The 22,210-nt window shown below is 31.9% G+C and overlaps 1 protein-coding gene across 1 annotated transcript in view; it reads left to right on the top strand.

Moving 5' to 3' along the window:
• Pde8 (phosphodiesterase 8) overlaps nt 1-22,210 on the top strand; it is a 460,289-nt gene that overhangs the window by 63,430 nt on the left and 374,649 nt on the right. Inside the window, exons 2-4 of the mRNA XM_085943675.1 lie at nt 12,925-13,179; nt 14,690-14,966; nt 17,776-17,983. Of these exons, the coding sequence (XP_085799801.1) occupies nt 14,895-14,966; nt 17,776-17,983 (280 nt within the window). The 5' untranslated portion in view covers nt 12,925-13,179; nt 14,690-14,894. The remainder of the gene's footprint in view (nt 1-12,924; nt 13,180-14,689; nt 14,967-17,775; nt 17,984-22,210) is intronic.

Below are 22,210 nucleotides of genomic sequence, written 5' to 3'. Positions count from 1 at the left end.
AGGGGTTACCTTTGTGATCGTGGTGTGAAACTTTCGTTTTCTCTACGTTTGTTCATAGTGTTTCGCAGTTTCTAGAGCAGTGAACGATACATCTTTTGAAAGGTAAGGAATATGCCTACACAAAAAATATGAAAACCACAAAATGGCGGCGATGTCAAAATCACAAACGGTACCTCTTCTTCGTATAATGCCTAAAGTTGGGTATTTCCCGAGAAAATCTCAATCCTGAGATTCGGAATTTCCCGAAATGATGAAATTTTGAATTCTCGAGATTCGGGACTTCCAGCAAATAATTCTCGAGAATTCCCGAGATATCGGGAAATATAAAAAAAAACTTTTCATATCCTAAAATCAGTGTTAAAACAGACAAATTCAAAAAAAAAATTGACTTTTTTTATTTATTTAAGAAGACAAATAAAATGGAAGTAGGAAAACAAAAATAATTCAAAACATTACTTATTAAAATAGAATTTAAAAAAAACAAAGACTGCCAATCGCTGCGTCTTCAATGGCATACGCTTTTGAGACACAAAATTCCCTGATGTTGCAAAAATTGCGCTCATTTTGAGTCGACGTTGGCTTAATTGTGTTAAATGCCCGAGTTCAGTCTTTGAACGTTTTGTGTCCACTTTTTTCATACAGAAAATCGTTTTTTCAATAAACATTTGATATTAAAGAAATCCCGAATCCCGAGAAAAGATTCTCGAGATCCGGGATTTCCTGAAATGTTAAAAATTTGAAATTGAGAATTGAAATTAAGATTCAAATTAAAAAAAATGAGATTCGGGATGGGAAATAACGAAAATTTCTCGAGAATTTCCGTCGGGAAATTCCCGAAACCCAACTCTAATCATGCCATCCTCTAATGGAGATCTGCCACCATCAGGGTAATCCTCGATTTATCATCTGCTACCAGGAATTGGTTGACGGATCTGCGCTCGTATAAATCGTGTTATTATGCCACGAAATGAGGCATCGTCATTTGCTGCATTTAAAATTATTGATCATACTTTAGATGACAAGTTGGGGAATGCTGTACTTTGACCTCTCATAATAATGACCAAGATAATGTAGTTTTCCCGTTTTTATACCACGCAGAAACTTTCGGTCTTTACTCATTCGATTAAGAACGTCAATTGTCACCTGCGCATCTTACACAAGACTGCTATAGGCCGCTATCGACAGCTATCGAGGGTAGTTTTTCATTTTTTGTATCGAAATATTAGCACTTGGTAACAATTAAAATAAATTAGTTGTAATTGTTACAATAAGTGCTATGTTTCAATAGCAACTCTCTTGGCTGTGCTAAATTTTAGAGCGAGATAGACAGTTTTCACTATTTAGACGGCTAACTTATTGTAATAATTATAATACTTCGATACAAACATATGAAAAACTACCCTCGATAGCTGTCGATACCAGTTTTGTGTATAGAATAGATGCGCTGATTGAATACAGGTTGAAGATGCCCAAATCAATTATCACAAAACTAAGAAAATAGTAAATTTCATTCATTCATTCTTCCCCCTTTTCTTCCTCAAGAACATAAGACATTCTAACACCCGCAATAAACATCAACACTCAATTCGTCGATGTGACGTTTTTCGTACAATTTTCGATTCAGTCGTATTTAATGACGATTTTGACAAATCCAATAATAATATATTTACTAGACAAGGTAAAAAAGTTACGAGCCGACATATTTTTATTTTTAGATGTGTTGATTACGTTAAAAGCAGTTTGTACTGGAAAAAGCGTAACTAGTCAGATATCTCATTTTTTATCGTTTCGCGATTTTCTTAACGATATTATCATTTTTTACTGCAAAATTTACACAAGATTTCAAACGCGCTAAATATTTTGTAAACACATGTTTAAAAGCTTCCACGAGAAGAAAAGTATCAATTTTACGTATATAATATTTGCACAGAGTGAGTATGAACCTGTAACCACCGCATTCCAGTTTCTGTACTCTGCCAATTAATAATGTTAAGACATTTTTGTGTGATTAATGATTTTTTAATGAATACATCGATAGCCTATTAGGGTAAACAAAAGTGTACGAAACGCGATGATTGTAGGTAGTACATATATCTAATTAGTTTAACTGAAGAGGTATGTTTCTAAGGCTGTTTAAAAATGTATGCTCATCGTAATCAACACCTTGGATTTATCCACTGCAGAGATTTCACTTTACTTGATCTTGTGCATTGGGTTGCCACGTACTTCATTTGTCGATCCAGGGACCTCTACTTTTAAGATGTTTTTCATGTCTTGTGTACCACTTGTTGGCTAGATTAACCCAACAATCGTCTCTTTTTCGAGGAACGTATTCAACCCATTTCTATACTTAGAGTTTTTAGCAAATTGTATTACATTACACATTGTTTGTCCGTTTTGCACCGATGCACCCTCCATACCACGTTTATGGTGGGATTGGAGACGATTTTACAAGGTAATTAATAGATTCTGTATAAATTTAAAAAAAAAAGAATGAATGTACAAAGATTTATGGGTAAAAATTAATCACATATCGTGTTAGTCAAAATTCACATCAACAAAAAATATTCAAACATTTAGAAAATGGTTGTCACATACAGTGACGTCCCGTGGGAGTAGGCAGATTGAGCGTCGCCTGGGGGCGGCAGTTACCCGAAGAGCGGCAAATCGAAGAGAATCATTAGGTATGTATAGAAATAGCTACATAAACTTAGTAATAACGGAAATATCTTTCCATTAAAAAAAATCAGCTCACTGGTTGGAAACAAAGTATAGTAATTACTATAAAAGGTTTAACAGGACTGTATTTTTTATCGGGTTCGCGATGTCTAGTTTACTTCCGTTGTCCTTGGACGTCGCATCCTTGGTGATCACCAATGACATGCGCATATTAGCGAATTACATTTGAATTATAGGTACGTACATACTTACCAAATTTAAAATTTATCCAAATATTTTGCCAGTCATTCACGAGTTTTAGAAGTTGTACATGTATTTTAAAATGTACCTATCTGAAACTGTGGACTCGCAATATTTGTCTATTGAAGCAGAGATGGCGTTTAAATTAGATTTAGTGGTATTTTGTAAGTAATGTATCCATACAACACATTTCTTTGATATTGGTGTCATGAAAGGATGATAAAAAATACGATATAAAAATGGGGCGGCATTTTGTATTGGGACGTCACTGGTTACATAAACTAACTACTAACAAAAGTAACATTGAAAATCACATTTAAAAACTATAAGTAAACTTAGTTTTGACAACTAGTCACATTGAAAAAAGTGGAATTCACAAAGTAAAACTATATTTCACCAAGCAAAATAATCCTTACTTGTAGTTAATGTCACTATGATCGGCTGTAGTCACGTCGTTGTGCGAGACGCTATGTTTCAGATTTGTTATATAAAGTATGATAATTACTGTATAGATTATCGTTTTAATAGCCCCATATCAATAAAATAGAATATAAGAGAATATGGATAGATAATATATTTTTAAAGACATACAAAATACCATTTATGTTCTATCTATATAATATTTAGGTATAACCTTTCATCAAATGGATAATTTCTTTTTAATGAGTTTGTTCATATACTTTATATAGAATATCTGAATGTACAAATAATTTTAAGTATAATCATGCTAAAATATTATTTTAATTAATTTAACCGAAAAAATAACAAAATACATTTTCTGTCGATACATCTATTGATTTTTGAGTGTTACAATAATCTAATGACAAGTGAAAACCATTTATTTCAGACAGTCGTTGTCGATCATCTCTGAAACCGTCTACATCCGTTGTGAATTTCATATGCTTAAATGTTGTCGGCACTATATGAAAACTGTATATATAATTGTGGGAATATATTCCCAAAGATTAATTTTAATGCATTTTGGGATTATAATACATAATGAATTATTTGAAAACAATACAACATTTATCTTACAGGGTCTTAAAAACAGTCGTGTAGGATTTATATATCGCATATTTAATTTTGATTTCGATTTACCCAACTCGATGAACTTGTACTCTTTCTCAGCACCTCAGTTATAAAATTGAGATAATTTTATAAAGTCGCGTGTGAAGTTTGCCACATTATATTGCTTTTGGCGGGCTATTTTTAATTGGCACAGATGCCAATATTTTTTTTTCTGTCGTGTTATATTGTATTGAGTCGTTAAAATAGATGCGTCAAGGGTGATCAGCTGGTTTGTTCTATGTTCAACGTTAGATGACATTGTTAAGCGGCCTACCCACGTAGTTATTTTTTCTTTTTGTAAATCCGTCTGTAGAATACACGTTGGATTTACAGCCAAACTTTACTTAATAAATGCGGTCACTAACTTGAGCAATATACCAAAGATATTAAATGAAAATCCTCTTCTCTGCGAACAGAGATTTTTAATATGAAAATAGAGCCGATGGCGTATTTTGACTACAAGCCCCTCTGCTTAACAAATTCATTAGTAGCAAACTTCGACCTTATTCTCTGAGTCATTTTTTCATGGGGTAGATTTAAGATAAAAATAATCCATATCATTACGCACTGTTAGAAGAAATAGTTACATACAACGAATCATTATTATTTAAATGGTAAATCACGTGAAATCGCAAACAAATACACGTAAATAAATTATCAAACTGAATAAAATACTTATCATCCAATGTTGATAATAAGTATTTTATTATTTTAATTATTGCTACCAATTCAACAATACTAAATATTAATTATTATGGAATAACTGCTAAGTGTTATTATAAAAGAAGTTTGCTAAGTACCTGATTAAACTGGCGTTTCCATATTTAGTTGAAATGCATTCATTATAATGGGTTTACAATTATTTATTTTTTTAAATTCTATGATATTTGAGTTGATATAACCTTATCGTAGGCTATTTTAGGATCGGTTTCAAGATGGATCTATAGGCCGAAACCGCTGTCAACATAACTCCAATATCATAGAATTAACAAAAATTAACTAGGTATATTATGACAAAAGGCTGTGTGTATTAAAAAAGTAATGAAATATTAAATAATAATTTGGGATTAATAGGTTATATTAGATGGTTACCTATCCGAATATGTCTTGATTGACATTTACCCCATTATATTAATACCACGTCAATAATTGTCGATTAATCTCTGGTTAATTCAAACAGATTATTTGTCATTGTTAAATCAAATCTCTCTTACAAAAATTCAACAAAAACGCTGTCGTGATTGAAATCTCCATTTAAAATCACGGATGGCTATTTTATCCATGTCTCTGTCAAACAGAGGTGCATCATCAACTAACAGTAGATGCATCCAAACCTCATGAATGAATGCAATTATTTTAATAATTGTTAAAAGTGTTATATGAATTCATGGATGTGACAGAAAAAATCATTTAACTTATTTCGAGTGTTCCATATTGAAAAATAGTCCATTCTAGTTCGTTTACCTCCTTTCAGTGCCCGAAATGGACCGGAGCGCAGCTCCGGTTCATGCACTACCGCTCCTTCGTTAGAACAATTTAAAATGGTAATAATAAGATTTTATGTTTGTATATAGGCGATTAAATTTCTATTCAATTTCGGCCTTCAACGTGAAGACTTTGTATATCATCGCTTGCTAACCAAAGTGCTGCCTACTCTAGTAATAATAATACATAATTACCGTTTGATATATAATAATATGTAAATTGTACAAGAATGCACGTTAATGTTAGTTGATATATCTGATTATTAACAATTCTTTTGATTATTTAGAGTTTTGTACCAATTTGGTTTTAGCATTCAGGTTTCGCTTTCCGACATTTTCAATGTCGGAATCTACAGACAGTCATTGTGAAATATTACAAAGTACACTAATGAAATGATCACAAATAATGCATTGTTATACATGTTTAGTATAAAGCAGTGACGTCCAGTGAGACTGTACAAATCATGCGCTACTTATGGATGGCATACAAGACAAGAATTAATAATAATTACATTATAATTGTAATATAATTTCGTAAAAAAAATGTTTTTTTTCGTCTTCGGTACTGAAAGTCTATGCCTGCACAAACCGTCACTAAGTATGCGCATCAGATATTTAAATACTGATATTGTATTTATTTGTCCATCCAAGGTGGGTAGGTAATATATAACAATAAAACTGGCACACTTTAATATTTTCGGGAAATTATCGAGCGCTCCAGTTCATAAAATTTTCTATTTCGAGCGCTGCATTTTTCATGCTACATGTGCAGCTACATTCGATTTGAGTTGAACACTTCCTCTAACATCTTACATTACTTTATGGTATTTTGAGATAAATTTATAGTCACAATCCTTTTTATCATGTTATTTTATGGTAGTGCGGCTAAAATAGATTTTACTAAAAATTATCGTCAGTTTCAAAATGGAGTAATGATTCTTACTAAAGATAGATTTCCATTCATTCAAATAACATTGAAAGTACTTACTTTAAAATGTAAATGCTCTCATATTAAGAAACATTGTCCTGCCAAATTCAATGATAATGAGTACAGTATGTGTTAAAAAAGTTTAAAATGAAGCCATTAGTATTAATAGTGACATTAACTATAGCTTTACGATCCTAACGACAAAACTGCCCATTAAAAGTGTATAGTAAGTATTTTAATGTATGCAAGTCACGTTAGCAATACTACAATGTCTTGCCAGCAAAGTTCCCAAACATTTTTAATTTTATATCTGACTGTCACGATTGCAGTTTGAAATTCTTGCCCAAAGTCAAAGGTTTAATACATGCTAGTATAACATTTTATTGCGATATTTTTACTTCCACGCCATTTTTATGTATTTAGGGGAAAAAATCGGTACTGTTCGGTTATCAGGAATACAGCGGCAAACATATTTTGAAAATACCCGATATACTGGATTATTTGTTAGTTTGGGTTAGTTTAGGTTAGGTTAGGTAAGGTTAGGTTAGTTTTGGTTAGGTTAACCTAACAAATAATCCAGTTTATCGGCTTTTTTCAAAGTGTGTAAAACAGTACAAAAAAATCTTTTATCAGCGTTGTAGATACTTTTATTAAAATCGACCTAAAGTCTAATCCAGTTATTCCCAAAGTGATGACAATTCGCATCGGTACGTGGAGCTTGTCTCGACTTGAATACTGTTATGAAATATTATTAATATTATATATAAGATGTGAATCAATATAATTATATAATATGATTCAATGTAAGTCAATAACTGACCAAATTCCCACAGTAATATGTTATATTACAAGGGATGTTTTTATATCAATAAATAAGGGATACCTTTAAGATTAAGTGACGATTATAGATACGATTTATTGTGTGATTTTACAGAGTAGGTAGGTATGTAAGTGTTGTGGTTAGAAGTAATAATAAATTGTGATGTATATCATGGGGTCGATAGTTATGACGATTTTGTGTAAAATCTATTGATTAGGGAGACGCTCCCCTAATCGTTGTCCGTGTGAATATACCACAAGCAGCCTAGTCTAGCCAATATATCGGCACTCTTGTATCAGATATCATACTGTCAACTTATGTATGTAAAATAACTGTTAATACAATTGTCTAATAAATGAATCCAATAAAATATTTTAATAAGATCAAATCGTTAATTACTAATTTTGGACTTATTATAGCAGCTTGATCAAACCGTACTATAACACACATTTTTTATGCTTTTTCATGGATATTTTCTTTAATTCGTAATTTAAAAGCATCAATTACCACTTGACGCCATCTTGACTATTGGTTCATATTAAATCGATTTGATTTATTTTTCAACGTTCAACAAAGAGTCGAACGACAAAAATCGCCACGTGACAACCCGGCATATTATAATAATATTATTGTTTCTATTGCTATGCAAGTAAATAAAATATGACTTAAATACAAAAGTTGGCAACATTCCTATTATCTATATTTGAAAAAGGAATAAGTAATTATTATTACCACGTTTTTCTTAGCTCGTATTCTTGTTTGTCCGGTGGTTGTTTATCCAGTAAAAATCTTGCAATCGATTTTTAACTAACTTCCCGACTAGCTAAACATTTTAAACTTTTAGAATATATCAGAACACGATGCCAATTCATTCTTTTAACACTTTTAGCCATCTTAAAGTAGAATTGAATTCATTTTAAGTTAATTCTGTTTTGTATGAAAAGTTATCTCGGAAGAAATCCGTAATCCAATCCACTATTATTGGTTGCTAAGTGTGTGGTCCTAGCAACTAAATTGTTAATATATACGCGCGTTACTATGGAAATCAAAATGACATTTCAGTATTCTATATTTGTTTCTTTGTTTGTTTTTTATTTACTTCATATCAAGTACAAGTTTGAGCACATTGAGCAAAATAATTCAACAGAAAATTTAAAAACGTTGTATATAAAAAGTTCTTTTTATCTTGTAATTATTTTTTATTAGGTTGGGTGTTCTAAATTGAAAATTTTAAAAGTATTCGTTCTAAATTAGAAACTAGATTTCTGTTTATATGGCAATTAAAGTATCTTGACTTATAATTACGATTGCTGACATATTAGAGACATATATTTAAAGCTGACATGTTTTTATTGGACTAAATACCAATCAAAAGACTTATAAACACACATAAGAGAGATCATCAAAGCTTGGGCGAGAAATAAACATCCATTTAATTATTAGGCATATTAATCTCCGTCGCTCCAACAATAAATTTATCCATGTTAAATATAATGAAGCGGAGAGGACGACACCCACAATTCAACTAACGTGGGATAACTCGTATGAAATGAGGGATTTACATACAAATTTAATTTCAACATATGAAATGATTAAAATATCTTTACAGATAATTTTGAAAAACCTCAAGAAAATACCCTTTCCAAGGGTTCTTAGGATTTTTATAATATTATGTATGTTTCTGAGACTCAAAAAAATGTATTTTCAATAATAAGAATCTAATATTTTGTAAATCTTATGTATATTCAATAATGAATATAAAAATCAATTATTTATTTGCAATTGTGTTATTATCAATTTTTATTATCATACGATGTTGTGTCAAACGTCACTCGCTATTCACTCCACTCGTCAACTATTTTTTTTTTTGAACATACATAATTTTGAAAACACTTCTGAGAAAATATATTATAACCAATAGTAAAAAACTTTTTTGAGAAAAAAACTTATTACACTATGCTAAAGGAGTCATACTTAATTACGACAAGCTTTAACTATTGGCCTTTTTAATATTCACCGAAGCGTTTTCTAAATTGATCTACTATTTTTTTTATTTTTTTTGGTCTTAACCTTCTTAAAATATAAAAAAAATAATATACTATCGATTTACTTTCCAAGATAATTAAAGCAAACATTTCCGTTAAATAATTCATCTAATAAGAACGTTGCTCGTATTAAACTAGAGAGTGCGATGAGCGACGTTTTTTGCGTGGGTTAAGTGTGCCACCTAAGCCCCCACCAGAATCTACCTTACGTGGTCTTTCTATCCAAGGATCAACTCTAATGGGTGCATTAAAACTACAACCCTAATTTGTGTCTTGATTACCAAAACGTCTCAACACCACTCTATCTGCCGCAAGCTCCTTCAACTCCTTCAACTACAGGGATGATGTTTCTCATTCTTATTTATAGTCCATACATTTCCAATTATTAGGTTTCGAGACATACTTTTTCTTTTCGTTATATTGCAGAAAAATCTCTCAGTGGTTGAGTAGTATAGCATAACTAACACAGTCGTACTAATTTGAAGAGTGAGCGTAATGCTTCTGCAAGCAAATTTTGGTATTGTGACTGCATTAAAACTCCATTCGATATAAATAAAAAAATCAAGTTATACACATTTTTAATTTTTTATAAAAATCGATAATTTTTTTAATTAAAAATAAACGTATTAAAACTATGATTTTTTCACAAATCGTTTTGTTAACTTCTGAAGAATTTATCAAAATACGTTGTTTTTCAATGGTCTGATTCTTGTAAGAAGTCTGTTTAAACCACCCCCATGTTATCAAGATTCTAGGCGGAAATAGCTGAATAAAATAAAATATTGTTAGATTTCTTCAATTACTTTAATTACAGAAAATCACCATTTTCTGAACAACGGTACTGTTACAATTTTAAAGTTGTATGTTTATTGTTAAGCCCTAGTACATACTGACATAAATTTTCCCACAAACAAATTATAAACTTTTGTTGCTATACATAGGTATATAATGCAGGTGCAAAATCATTTGTTTGAAACTAAATTAAATTAAAATGTAGTTACAGAAAAAATTGCGTACTTCAAAGTATCACCTCACAATACAATGCATAGCTATATTATAAACGAAAGTCTAAAAAAATACTGTAAACATGTTTTCAATAAACTTGCTTCTTTGTTAATGCCGAGGCGGAATACAAACAAACAAGATCACTGCGTGTAAACAGTTTTTAAACAATTTAGGTATACTATAATTCTATATATCGGTCGGTCTATACTAGGCGTTAGTTATATATATATATATATTATATATATATATATATGGCAAGAAATCGGAATTAAGTACTTACATAAGTTAGACGTATCTTTAACATTGTGAAAACTGTCAATTTTAAAACGAATTTGGATTATTTTCTTGATTCTACACGGGTGTGGATCTTCATCACCTCATGTGGAGGTAGATTTTGGTTATTGACTATATTATCACCAATTCATTGAATAACATAATGCTAGAAATACATTTCCATCTCGTCATGTGCGCGCATGTCCTATCACTATTAGAACATTCAATAATAACAACTGACATCCTATAAAAACATTCTGATAATAAATTTGAAACCCTCTTACAAACCGCAACCACTGCTAACCTTTTAATTACCTTATTTAAATAACACGTTAATTATATCTAATGGCCAACGACTCCAAACGCGCCAGTCGCGGTGTCAGCACTAAATGAGATCAAAGAAACGCAAGACCACATGCCTCAAAGGTGTGTAAATTTTCAAAAAAAAAATATTATATCACGCGTGAGGTTGGTGTTGTGACGTAATACGCGTGAGGTGACCTTAGTGTGATTCTGATTCACGTATTATCGTGCAAGTTGCAAGATTGAATGTATGATTTAAAAAAATCAGCAGTTTTCTAATTCTCCGCGCTTACGATAGTGGCGAACCTGCAGGAGAAAAAAATGAACTTCACCGCGCAGAGCATTTTTAACGTTTTCCAATTCTCACAATCAGTCAAATAGCACCACAAAAACAACAACGCTTGCGAATGAAGAATGGGATTGGCGAGACAGTCGTTTTTACGTGTCAACAGATCGCGATAATTCAATTTATACAGTATTAGTGCCAGTAAATCCTTGCAGTGTACAGGCACTATAACACTTCTTGCCTTACTTACCGCGACCTCACGTGCAATCACGTGACGTGACACTAGTGTATTTGTAGCATTATACGATTAAAATTATTATTAACATGTGAATTTATTTCAGTAGCGGGGGATTTAACCTCATAACCTGCGAATTACAAAATTACCGTCCTCTAGAATCAATTATTGTTGTTATTATCGGGGAAAATATTTACCGCTCACCTCTCGACACTACATATACACTGACAAAAGTATACGACGTGGTTTAAGCCGAAGGAATTTCACGTAAATAAAGTGATCAATTTGATTTATATCCCGAGAGAGTACGCAATGAAACCAAAATATACATTTACTGTGGCTGTTATTCCAATTGACGCAATAGTATACCTAACCGGGACCATGTATAAAATAATAGCTTCTTTATTCGCAGATCAAGGCTCCAGAGTTGACTGGCAACACAGAATCGTATAAAAACTGGAATAAAATTATTCGATATAAATTATTGATGATTGATTTGTTAATTTCGCCCATTGTGACTTATGGAAACCATGTCGTAATAATTGTGGACGTGAGAATTATTATTAGTGTAATCAGCTACTGTATCTATGAATATGTTCTATGACTTTAATCTAAATTTAGTACAGTGTTCCTTTTCCTTAGAATGATCACGATAATAGTTTGTATAAGAATGGGAAAAAAATAGGCTAATCAATGTTAAACTGAATGTATGCGCGATGTGGAAGCTAGAGATTGTGATATCACGACATTTTCATTTCTCGACATTCAAGATTTCTCAAATTCAAGAATATTGTTTTTTTCGAGAATTTGATATTGGTTTCACATTTTTCGAGAATTATCTTGTTTATAGATTTTTGGGTTTTCAACGCGTGTACTCGTACTACTTCTCAAGAATGGCCTCTGCAACGAGCCCGAGATGTCGAGGAAAGAAGGAAGAAGTACACACGGCGAAAATCCAAAAATCTATAAATTCGATAACAATAACCGTGAAAATCTCAAACATAATTATGTTCTCGAGAATTCTCGTGAAAAAAGACACATTTAGAAAATTTGGTTCAGAATTTTTTTGAATTATTATGACCATTTTTTTTAAATTCCGATTACGATCGGCAGCTTCCTTTTCCCATTTCAACTGTTTTCTTTTTTATTTTTGCATAGTAACAATTTACCAAATTCTCGACAATTTCTTTGATATTTTCTCGAAAATTTAGAATTTTCTGAATCGAAGAAAATACATTTCTCAAGAATTTTCGATCACACCTCTAGTCCAAGCTAAAATTTGGCAGGAATGCAGCACTTAACTTTTTACCTTAGACACCTGCGAGTATAAAGCTAGATAATAAAAATAAATTTTGGTCAGTTGAAAATTACGTGAAAGCGAATCTCGGGATTCAAACTTGTTCAATCCCGCGACTTTGGAATTTAAAAAATGCAAAAATTGCAGACCATTAATAACAATAAAATTGCATGACAATATTTTGATTATGACTTTTGTGAAAAAAAAATGATTTTATTGCAAAAACATTTCTAAAATATTTTTGTTTTCATTTCATTTCAGATCCTGTCGCATCTCGAGAATTCGAAATCAAAGTGATAGAAGAGTGATAGAAGAGTGAAAATAATGTATTCTCTGAGAAGGGTAAAAAGGGCGAGAAGCAGGGGTGAAAGGGATTGACTACGGGGGGGACAAAAACAAGAAAATGTTCCGGAAGATAAAAATTAAAATGAAACACGGCCTGGAAAATAAAGCCAATTTCAAAAAACATAGCTACAAATGTCTGAATAAAACCTTCTATATATCTCCATAATAAGGGTAATAATATCTATATACTAAATTTCAACTAATAATGATGGTAAAATATACACGAAGTCTGTATAAAAAAAACGGTGTCGTATAAATGCACATTTTGAATATGCGTTGAACGTAACGGCATAACTATTGAGGAGTTGAGAATTTAAATGCACCTGTGACCAATTTGAGTGAATTTACTTGAAAGTTTAAATATAATATGTACGTGATCGTAAATGCTAGTTTTAATATTCTGTAAATAAGGGCTCGTTTTCAAATAGTTCAGTCTACGAACAAAATAGTTGCCAATAGATATAATATACATTACTTCGGAAATACTAACAATATAAACCTGTAGTTGTAACTTGCTTACAATATATAACTTTCCGTAAGAAGTGGTAATGTCGTGATATGAAAATCGCTTTTAACTATTATTGTTTAGTTAAATTTCACATATTGTGCTACTACAATTCTCAGTACCTCAATAATTCTCGGGAAATATTATATTGGTAATAGGTATATTATTAAAAAATGGACACTATTTAAATAAATAAGTATATTATATCTTAATATAATCTGTATCAAAATTATGTGGAATTACGTTACTAAAAATTTCCCCTGAATAAGCAAACAATGTCTTGTACAAATATGCATTCAACATAAACCAAATTCATTGTTTATTCTCAATTCCATTTTACAATGTTTTTCTTAGCTCGTATTCTTATTTGTCCGGTGGTTCTTTGTCCGGTACAAATCTTGCAATCGATTTTTAATTAACTTCCCGACTAGCTAGACATTTGAAACTTTTAGAATATAACACGATGGCAATGCATTCTTTTAATACTTTTAGCCATCTTTAAGTAGAATTGAATTCATTTTCAGTTAATTCTGTTTTGTATGAAAAGTTATTTCGACACCATTATTGATTGCTAGGGGGGTCTGGGGTCCTTCAACTAAATTATTAATATATACGTGCGTTACTATGGAAATCAATATGACATGTCAAGTACAAATTTTTTTGATCGTTTAAGCTAGTCAAGTCAAGTTTATATGGTTCAATAGAAAATTTAAAATCGTTGTATATAAAAAGTTATTTTTAACTTGTAATTATTTTTATATGAAGATATCTTGGCAATTATTTTATTATTCTAAACTTGATATAAAGACTAAAAATTGCAAATGAAAAGTTCTATATGCAACCATAATTCTCGATGAATTCGAATTTTACATCGTTCTATAAAAATAAAAATAAAAACAATTGAATGATTTTAAAACGTCTAAACTTTAAAATCGCAACTGTTAGATTGTAAGACATTTTCATGTTTAACTAGCTATTGAAAATATATACAAATTTTTAAATGTTTTATGTAATTAATGTTTAATGGAGTTCAAGCAATCGTTTATTTATTACGATTATAAAGTGGTAATATCTGAGATTATCGTAAATGAAAGATACTAAGAAATTAATGTTGATAAAATTTATAAATTATTAATATGTATTCAGTTAAATTATGTGTTTGTTTTAAAATTACAGTGCTTAAAGTGGTAGGTTTAATAATTATTAATACCGACAATAATTGAATTGTCTGTTGTTGGATTACTTATTGTTCTTCAGTTTGTTATGTTGTTGTTTGTTGAATGACATCGGAGCCTGTGGAAAATGTGTCTTCCGTAACTCGAGTTGTTCGTGGAAGTTTCAAGTTATCTTGTGTTCGGTTTGTGTAGAAAGTTTTGTGAAGATGGGTTGTACGCCGAGTATGATCCTCGACCACAAGAAAGGACACAGGGATAGCACTGGATCTCAGGATCAGGTATGCTTTATAATTGATATGTAATAATTATAATTACATCATAAAGTAGCCAATGGAGTTATGCATAGGCAACGAAGTCTACCATTATTTAATTATGATTCACCACGATTATGGTCTTTTAGATAAACCATAAGATGGAACCTACTTTAATTATATAAATTTTCTATCAATATCTACGATAGTATATTTTTGGACCTCCCGATTAAAAGTTGATTAAAATCTACTTGAAAAAACCACTATACTTTATTTGAAGGATCTGTATTTAACTTATTGAAATACCCTTATTTTTCATGTGTTCATCTCAGTGATTTATGTCCGAGGTTATCAAAAACTCGTTCACATAAAATATACTCGTATATATAGGGGAATAAAGAACATCGAATAGTTATACAATATTGTATTATTTGAAATATATTAAAAACATAAATTATTATTTAAAATTACTCATTACACAAACGCTCAATTACATTTCGTCACCTCAATACTAGAATTATTAGATAATTTGATTTTCACTGTTTTTGAGATAGCTGTTGAATAATATGATTTTACATTTCCTTCTCTACAAAATGGTAAAACTAGGTAAATCAGAAGTTAATGGGAACTGTATTCATTCTGTGTTTGAAAATATTAGATAATTTTATAACCATAAATGCATTAAATAAATAAAATAATATATCTACAATATTTTTTCATACAATTGAACATTATTTAATTGTTCCCAATTAGACGAGCACAATTTTCTATTTTTATTTCATTTTATTTATTAGGATTTATGTTAATCAAGTAAAGTTTAAATTTCATTTTCCCAACAATGACCAAATCATAATAATTATTATCTAGTTGTAGTATTGTGGTGACGATTTCAATGATACAAAACAATAATCTATAATAATCTTGTAAAAATCAATATTTTTTCAAATATTTATTTTGGTTTGTATTGCTTGTGGATAGTGCATATTTCGTGATTCTGTTACGAGATGTCCCCAGTAGTATAACAACCCGGGAATAGGAAAACTGGACGACGGGATAATTGGACGCCGCACTGTCGTAGACACGTAAACAGAACGTAGACGATGAATTTTAATCAGTTTCTATCCTACTACTTAGTAGTTTTAATACATTTTACTCTTAACATAATATTTATTTATTGCGAATTGAGAATTACCATGCCTAAGGCATAAAGCCCATTGACGCAGCGAGTGCGGCGCTCGCGCAAAATTTCTACAAGTGGCGCGTAAATCAACTAAAATACAACGTAATCAAATACGCCAGCGCCCACTGGATTTCACGACGCATTATACGCGCCCGCCGCATGAATCATCGTATTTTCGCGAATCACCGCTTCTCGGCGATACGAATGAAAGAAAATACAATGTAGTCCATTCATTGAACACGGCTACCAAAATTACGCCGCTCGAGGCCTCGTCGATCGACGGGCAAAAAGCAATTATTTAATAACAGAGAATCATTGTTTAATTTTATTGCGTGCCAAGTTTATCGCTGGTTGAATAATGTCGTCGTAAATATTTATTACAAGCCCCGAAATAATATAATATTTTTATTGCTTTGTTATGAGAGACGCTTTAAAAATAATTGTTTTGTGCTGCTTGGGCCGCTTATTACATAGGTGAAGGGTAATGCGCGGGAAGAGACGTGTGATTATGGTTATGAATAAACACTGCATTCGCCGACTTCGCCCGCTCGACGCGTTCTATGAGCGCTATCGCTAAGGCTTTATATAAAAATAAAAAAGAAAACTCTTTTTTCGTTGGAACTTAAACATATGCACGATTAAATCATTATTTTCGTGTGCATATTTAAATTCTCACCAACTTTTAAATCATAATATAGCTAATAATTTAAATATAAATAATAATATTAAATATTTTTTTAAAAAACCTATAAGTACCTACCTAACGTCTATTTATTTTCGAATTGTGTGGCGTTCAGTTGACCCATCGTCAAATCGTCCTAGACCCTAACATTAAACATTAACCTAACATCATGTCATTATACGGAACCCCGAAAAAATCGCCCGGACATTGCCGCCCAGACATTGCCTCCAAACCAACTGAGCCCGTACCAGTACTCGTCAATACCGCCCGGACAAATCCGCCTAGACAAAACCGCCCGCGAAAAATACAAAAAATTATAAAACAAGTGCGTTTTTAGTTCTTCGAATTGCGTATCGATATACATTTACATATGTACTTACGATACTCAATGTAATTTGAGATTTAATCATTTGCATCAATTAGTAGAGTAATAACATCATCAGCTTTTAACACTAATCTTACTGAGCGTCTTACGTGGGCGAAGTCGGCAGCGCGTTGAGCGGCGCGCGCAACTCAACCGTATAACCGTGTGCGAAAATGTTCGTAGACAAAGTCTTTTTTTGGTTATACGTTTATACGTTTGAGTTGCGCGCGCCGCTCAACGCACCGCCAAACTCGCTTACCTAAGACGAGCCGTTAGTTAATGCCTTTGTATGGGAGTATTTCTTATTTAGAATATTTAAGAAGGTTAGCACACAATATTGAAATTTAATTTTAAATAATTTAATTTTTTTTTATATCTTTATTCGTATGTATTTTTTATGTATGTATCTAAAATATAATATTATGTAAAAATAAAAAATGTCTGGGCGGTAATGTCTGAGCGATAATGTCCGGGCGGTTTTGTCGGGACCCCGTCATTATACATTACACAAAATTAAATGCATGTTTGCAAAATATATTATGTCGCCCTTATTTCCATCGGAAAACAATAATGACGTTATGAATATTAAAACTATTTCTATTTTCCAAAGGTGCTTGGAGGGAAAGCTGGGGGCAATGGCAACGGGGGCAGCGGGGTGGGGGGTGGCCTTGGCGGGAGGGCCGAGGTCCCCCGGTCCGCCCCCCGCGCCAGCATGGACTCGGACGGCTTCAGCGTCCACCTGCCCGGAAAGAAGGACAGCTACGTCTCCCAGATGGGAAACAACATTACCACGTCACTGCATATCAAGCGGATATCCGGTAAGTCGCCTATTTTATGACGTTTTGTCTGATTTGAGTTGACGTTTTAATATTACCCGCGAAAAATATGACGAGGACTATATTATTATTTCCATTACGAACAATACTAAATATTTATATACAAATTGAATAAAATGAAAGTTTTCATAAATAGAAGCCATAGTAATTAATAAATATATATATATAACTCAACGTCGAAATTTAAATATTAATATTTCTGGAACGGTTCAAGAAGATTTTAAAAAATCAATTTTACCAGCTGTCCCCTTTCTTCCTTGTTATAAATATTTTGTCTCCCCTCTCCTCTAGCATTTAAAATACGTATGTTATTTACCAGTGGTGAAAATTGGAATTAGGCTCTGGGGATCCTACATAAATAGTGGACACTGAACGTTGTCATTATTAATACGAATTGCAGATAGTGTTTGATAGTTTCTAAAATTTTATTAAACTCTGCCTAATCCAAACCAAATGCCCACGATGGCCGAACGGCTTACACGTCGGCTTATAATGTTCTGGATCCTAGGTTCGAATACTGGGTCTGGAATTTTCAGTAGGTTGAGCAAGTGGCTGACATCCATTTCTCGTAAAAACGTAAATATGTAAATACAAACCTCCACCCTGTGTTGACACATATGATCGTTTTAGGATCGGACATGGTCAAAAGAAAGAAATAAGCCAAACTATAAAATATCTAAAATTATTTGGACAGAGCATACATAATTTTAGATATTTTATAGATAGAAGAACATTTTTTCATTTGTTATGGGTTGGTTGAGGCAGGTTTAATTGAATTTTAAAAACTCACCCATCATCTGCAATTCGTATTTTTAGTTCAACAAAAACAAATAAATGATATGACTGACAAAGTTTGTAAAACTTTTGCCGGATCTCCACAGCCTACCTTAAATATTATGGTTTAGTTTAGCTAGGGTTTAATTTAATTTAAAAAAATAACCTACGTCATCTGCAATTTTTATGCTTAGTTCAAAGAAAACAAATAAGTATGACTGACAAAGTTTAGTGTGCACTATTGATGTCAGATCTCCACAGTCTATATCCACCCTTCGTCACTATTATTTACATATTTTAATCTTCATTTTGGGATTTATACCCAATAATACTCACTATATGAGTGAAACACATATCGTATTGAATAATTTACAAATACTTCGTGGTGAAAACCAATTAGTCATTGATGTCTTTTACGATATTTTTTTATGAATGTAAGATTATCTATTACTTTGACCGTAGGTGAACAGATTCCCGAACGTTTCATTTAGTTTCATCTGCGTTTGGGCTTTCGGGGTCAGAATTCAAGCCAAACATACGTACTGCCGGCAAATCAATGCTCTCGAATAAGCTAATTCATATTCATATATTATATAACTTGGAAAAAGCCCCAAAAATATACGTATTATAAAAATCCTAGAATAAAGCTAGGAGCGAGTGAGATTCTAGTACATAATAATTATTACCGTTTGGTTGGCAAGTTCTTTGACCAATAATTAAGCCAACCGACTCAAATTACTTAACTGGTGAAAATATTCGACAGGCAGGCGAAGGGCTTGTTCGAATCCTACAAGTTTACATTAGGAAACATTACTCTTGATCAGGGTTGGCTAATCTTTTTACGTAAGTATGCCAAAATTTCCCAAATATTATTTTTTTACTATCTAGCGTGCAGATCAGTTTTCATAATGAAAAAATAAAAAAAATAGTTATAAGAATTCTATTAAAAAAGTTCAAAAAACATAATTGAGTTCACGCGTATTACTGTATTACTTTGTTTGGTTCTTTACGCATAATTTGACAAATTGCTCTGATCATATTATGAAGTATTCTCTCCCTACAGTGGTCTCAAGCATTGTTAAATGATTGTAAATCGGTAAAGATCAGAGGTTCGCGGCGCGGCTTCTCCCGCCGCCTGTTGAGGTCAGTGCGATAATATTATGTGTGACGAATAAAATCTAAATCCGACCTATGCAATTTAAATCAAACGTAATGCTTATTCTTGAACAGTATCTATCTGCCTGCTATTTTTTATACAATACGATCTGTCATTTATGCATTTTCGTAGTTTCCGTTTGTGCATCGATTGGTAAATATTGTTGTTAAAAATGTAATTAAAAACCTTAGAAAATGTTGATATTATTTTTAATATTTTATAAGTACCTACTTAATATATATTTATTTGTAAAACTTTTATGTACATAAAATAATTTTTAAATTATTATACTTATTATACCTGTATTTAATTTTTTTCTATTAAAAACATAAAAAATTCGCGTGCCATGCAAAATCATCCCGCGTGCCATAGGTTCGCCATCACTGCTCTAGTTACTATCATAGAAGATTATTATATATGGAAAGAAGTACGTATGTAAGCAATGGGGTTTTTGGGCTACCTTTCCATAAAAAACATATGTGATGTACCTACCTGGGAGGCAGGTATTTTAATAATAATATGTTCTCTTTCATAAATTTTAATATAAAAAATGTGACTGTCGTGAAAATTATCAGATGGTGTGCCAGCGAAGCCAACTCGAGACACGTCTTTTTTATTCTTTACTTGTCGATACTGCGAGAGAAGGTTCTCAAACAATGATAAAGTTTATGACTGCTTCCGTCGAGAATGTTAAAAATACGGAGCATAGTGATCTATGTGCGTGGGCCCGAAACCCGAGAGATGCAGGTTCGATTCCGGCGGGGTGTCTTACTTTTTTTTTTAAAGATTTTTTCTATTGGTTTTAATATATTATTATCTCAGAAGTGTTTTCAAAAATTATGTATGTTCAATAATTATAATGTTACATTCTTATATATTGTGAATTATTCGTTGAATAAAAAAATAATTAATTAGTACATATTATCTTGTCTAACATATTTTTCAAAAAATATGTATGTTTAATAAGCATCTATTTACTATCAACATAAAAATTAAATTATCGATTTATGATACATGATTATTGTTATAAATGTCTACCAAATACTGCATCAATCATAGTCCGAGATTTAGTGGTAGTTGTATGTTCAAACAACACGTCCATCTCATTCGAACGGTAGCATACAACCGGTGCGGCATTTTTATTCGCAATGCGCGTTGAAAACTTTGGCATCTCTCTCAACTGACGCGTGGCTTGTCGATTTTAGTGCGAGTACTAATAATTATTACGAAGCCCGTGTAAAGATACCATAACACTACAATTGTTGCAGAGAGAGTACAGCTCACCGTACTTACCGTAGCAAGTAGCTTGGTTTCAATGTCCATTGAACGAACTTACAATCGTGGCTATAAAAATTTACTTCTACGACATTATTGTGCTCATTTTTTCGCTTCAATTTCAAATGTTTAGGCTCCGTCTATATGGAAAAGGTTTTCTTTATAAGTCTTTGGTTTAACAACGTATGGATGTGGTGTTTACTTTGGAACACAACTCGCGAATATTAAGAAGCGCTATGTCGAGAAAAAATGTATCTAATGCTCGTCGGGGCAATTTTATAGAGACGTGCCGTGAAAATTCAAAGACTTGCTTTCCGCAATGTAAGCTGTACAAAATGTGCTATGAAAATTATTATTACGTGCGTGAATACATAATAATGTCATTGATTGGACGTACACGTGGTAGAACTAATATTGGGTCACAATTTAGGTCTGAAAAGATTCTGATCATGGGATTTATGCTAGTGAAAATATTACTCGTACGTGTATATAATACATACTCCTCTGGAAAATACTAGCAATTTATTAATTTTATAAATTAACAGTGATAGGTAAGTACTTTATTAAAAATATCACTAAATGTTGCTTCAGTGATTTTATTTAAGTCAGTTTAAAATACATATTTTTCCACAGTCGGCGAAAGTAATTTATTTTTATTAATCTATAATAATAGTTATAATATTATCATTAACATTTTTATGATTGAAAAAATATCGTGTTGTTATTAATGATAAAGTTGTAGTCTTAAGAGAGTTGGATGTATATCTGAGAGTAATACTGTTTTAATGGACTGTAATATTTGGGTCGGTTGTTTGTAGGGGTAGGGTGTACTTGGAAACTCCGGCCACTAACCTTGTTGATGATGGGCAGAAATCATCCCATACACTTAGCTCCTGGGTCACCGCGTACACACCGTCATGGTTATGTCACTTGGAGCGCACGGTCACCTTGTATTGTTGGTGAATTTAATATTGAGTGTTCTGGATTCTCCCTCTTGATTTGGA

Source organism: Rhyacophila brunnea, unplaced genomic scaffold, assembly GCF_057557595.1.
Source record: "Rhyacophila brunnea isolate RB1 unplaced genomic scaffold, BYU_Rbru_1.0 scaffold_16, whole genome shotgun sequence".
Classification (NCBI taxonomy): domain Eukaryota; kingdom Metazoa; phylum Arthropoda; class Insecta; order Trichoptera; family Rhyacophilidae; genus Rhyacophila; species Rhyacophila brunnea.
This window is presented reverse-complemented; position numbering and strand designations above follow the sequence as displayed.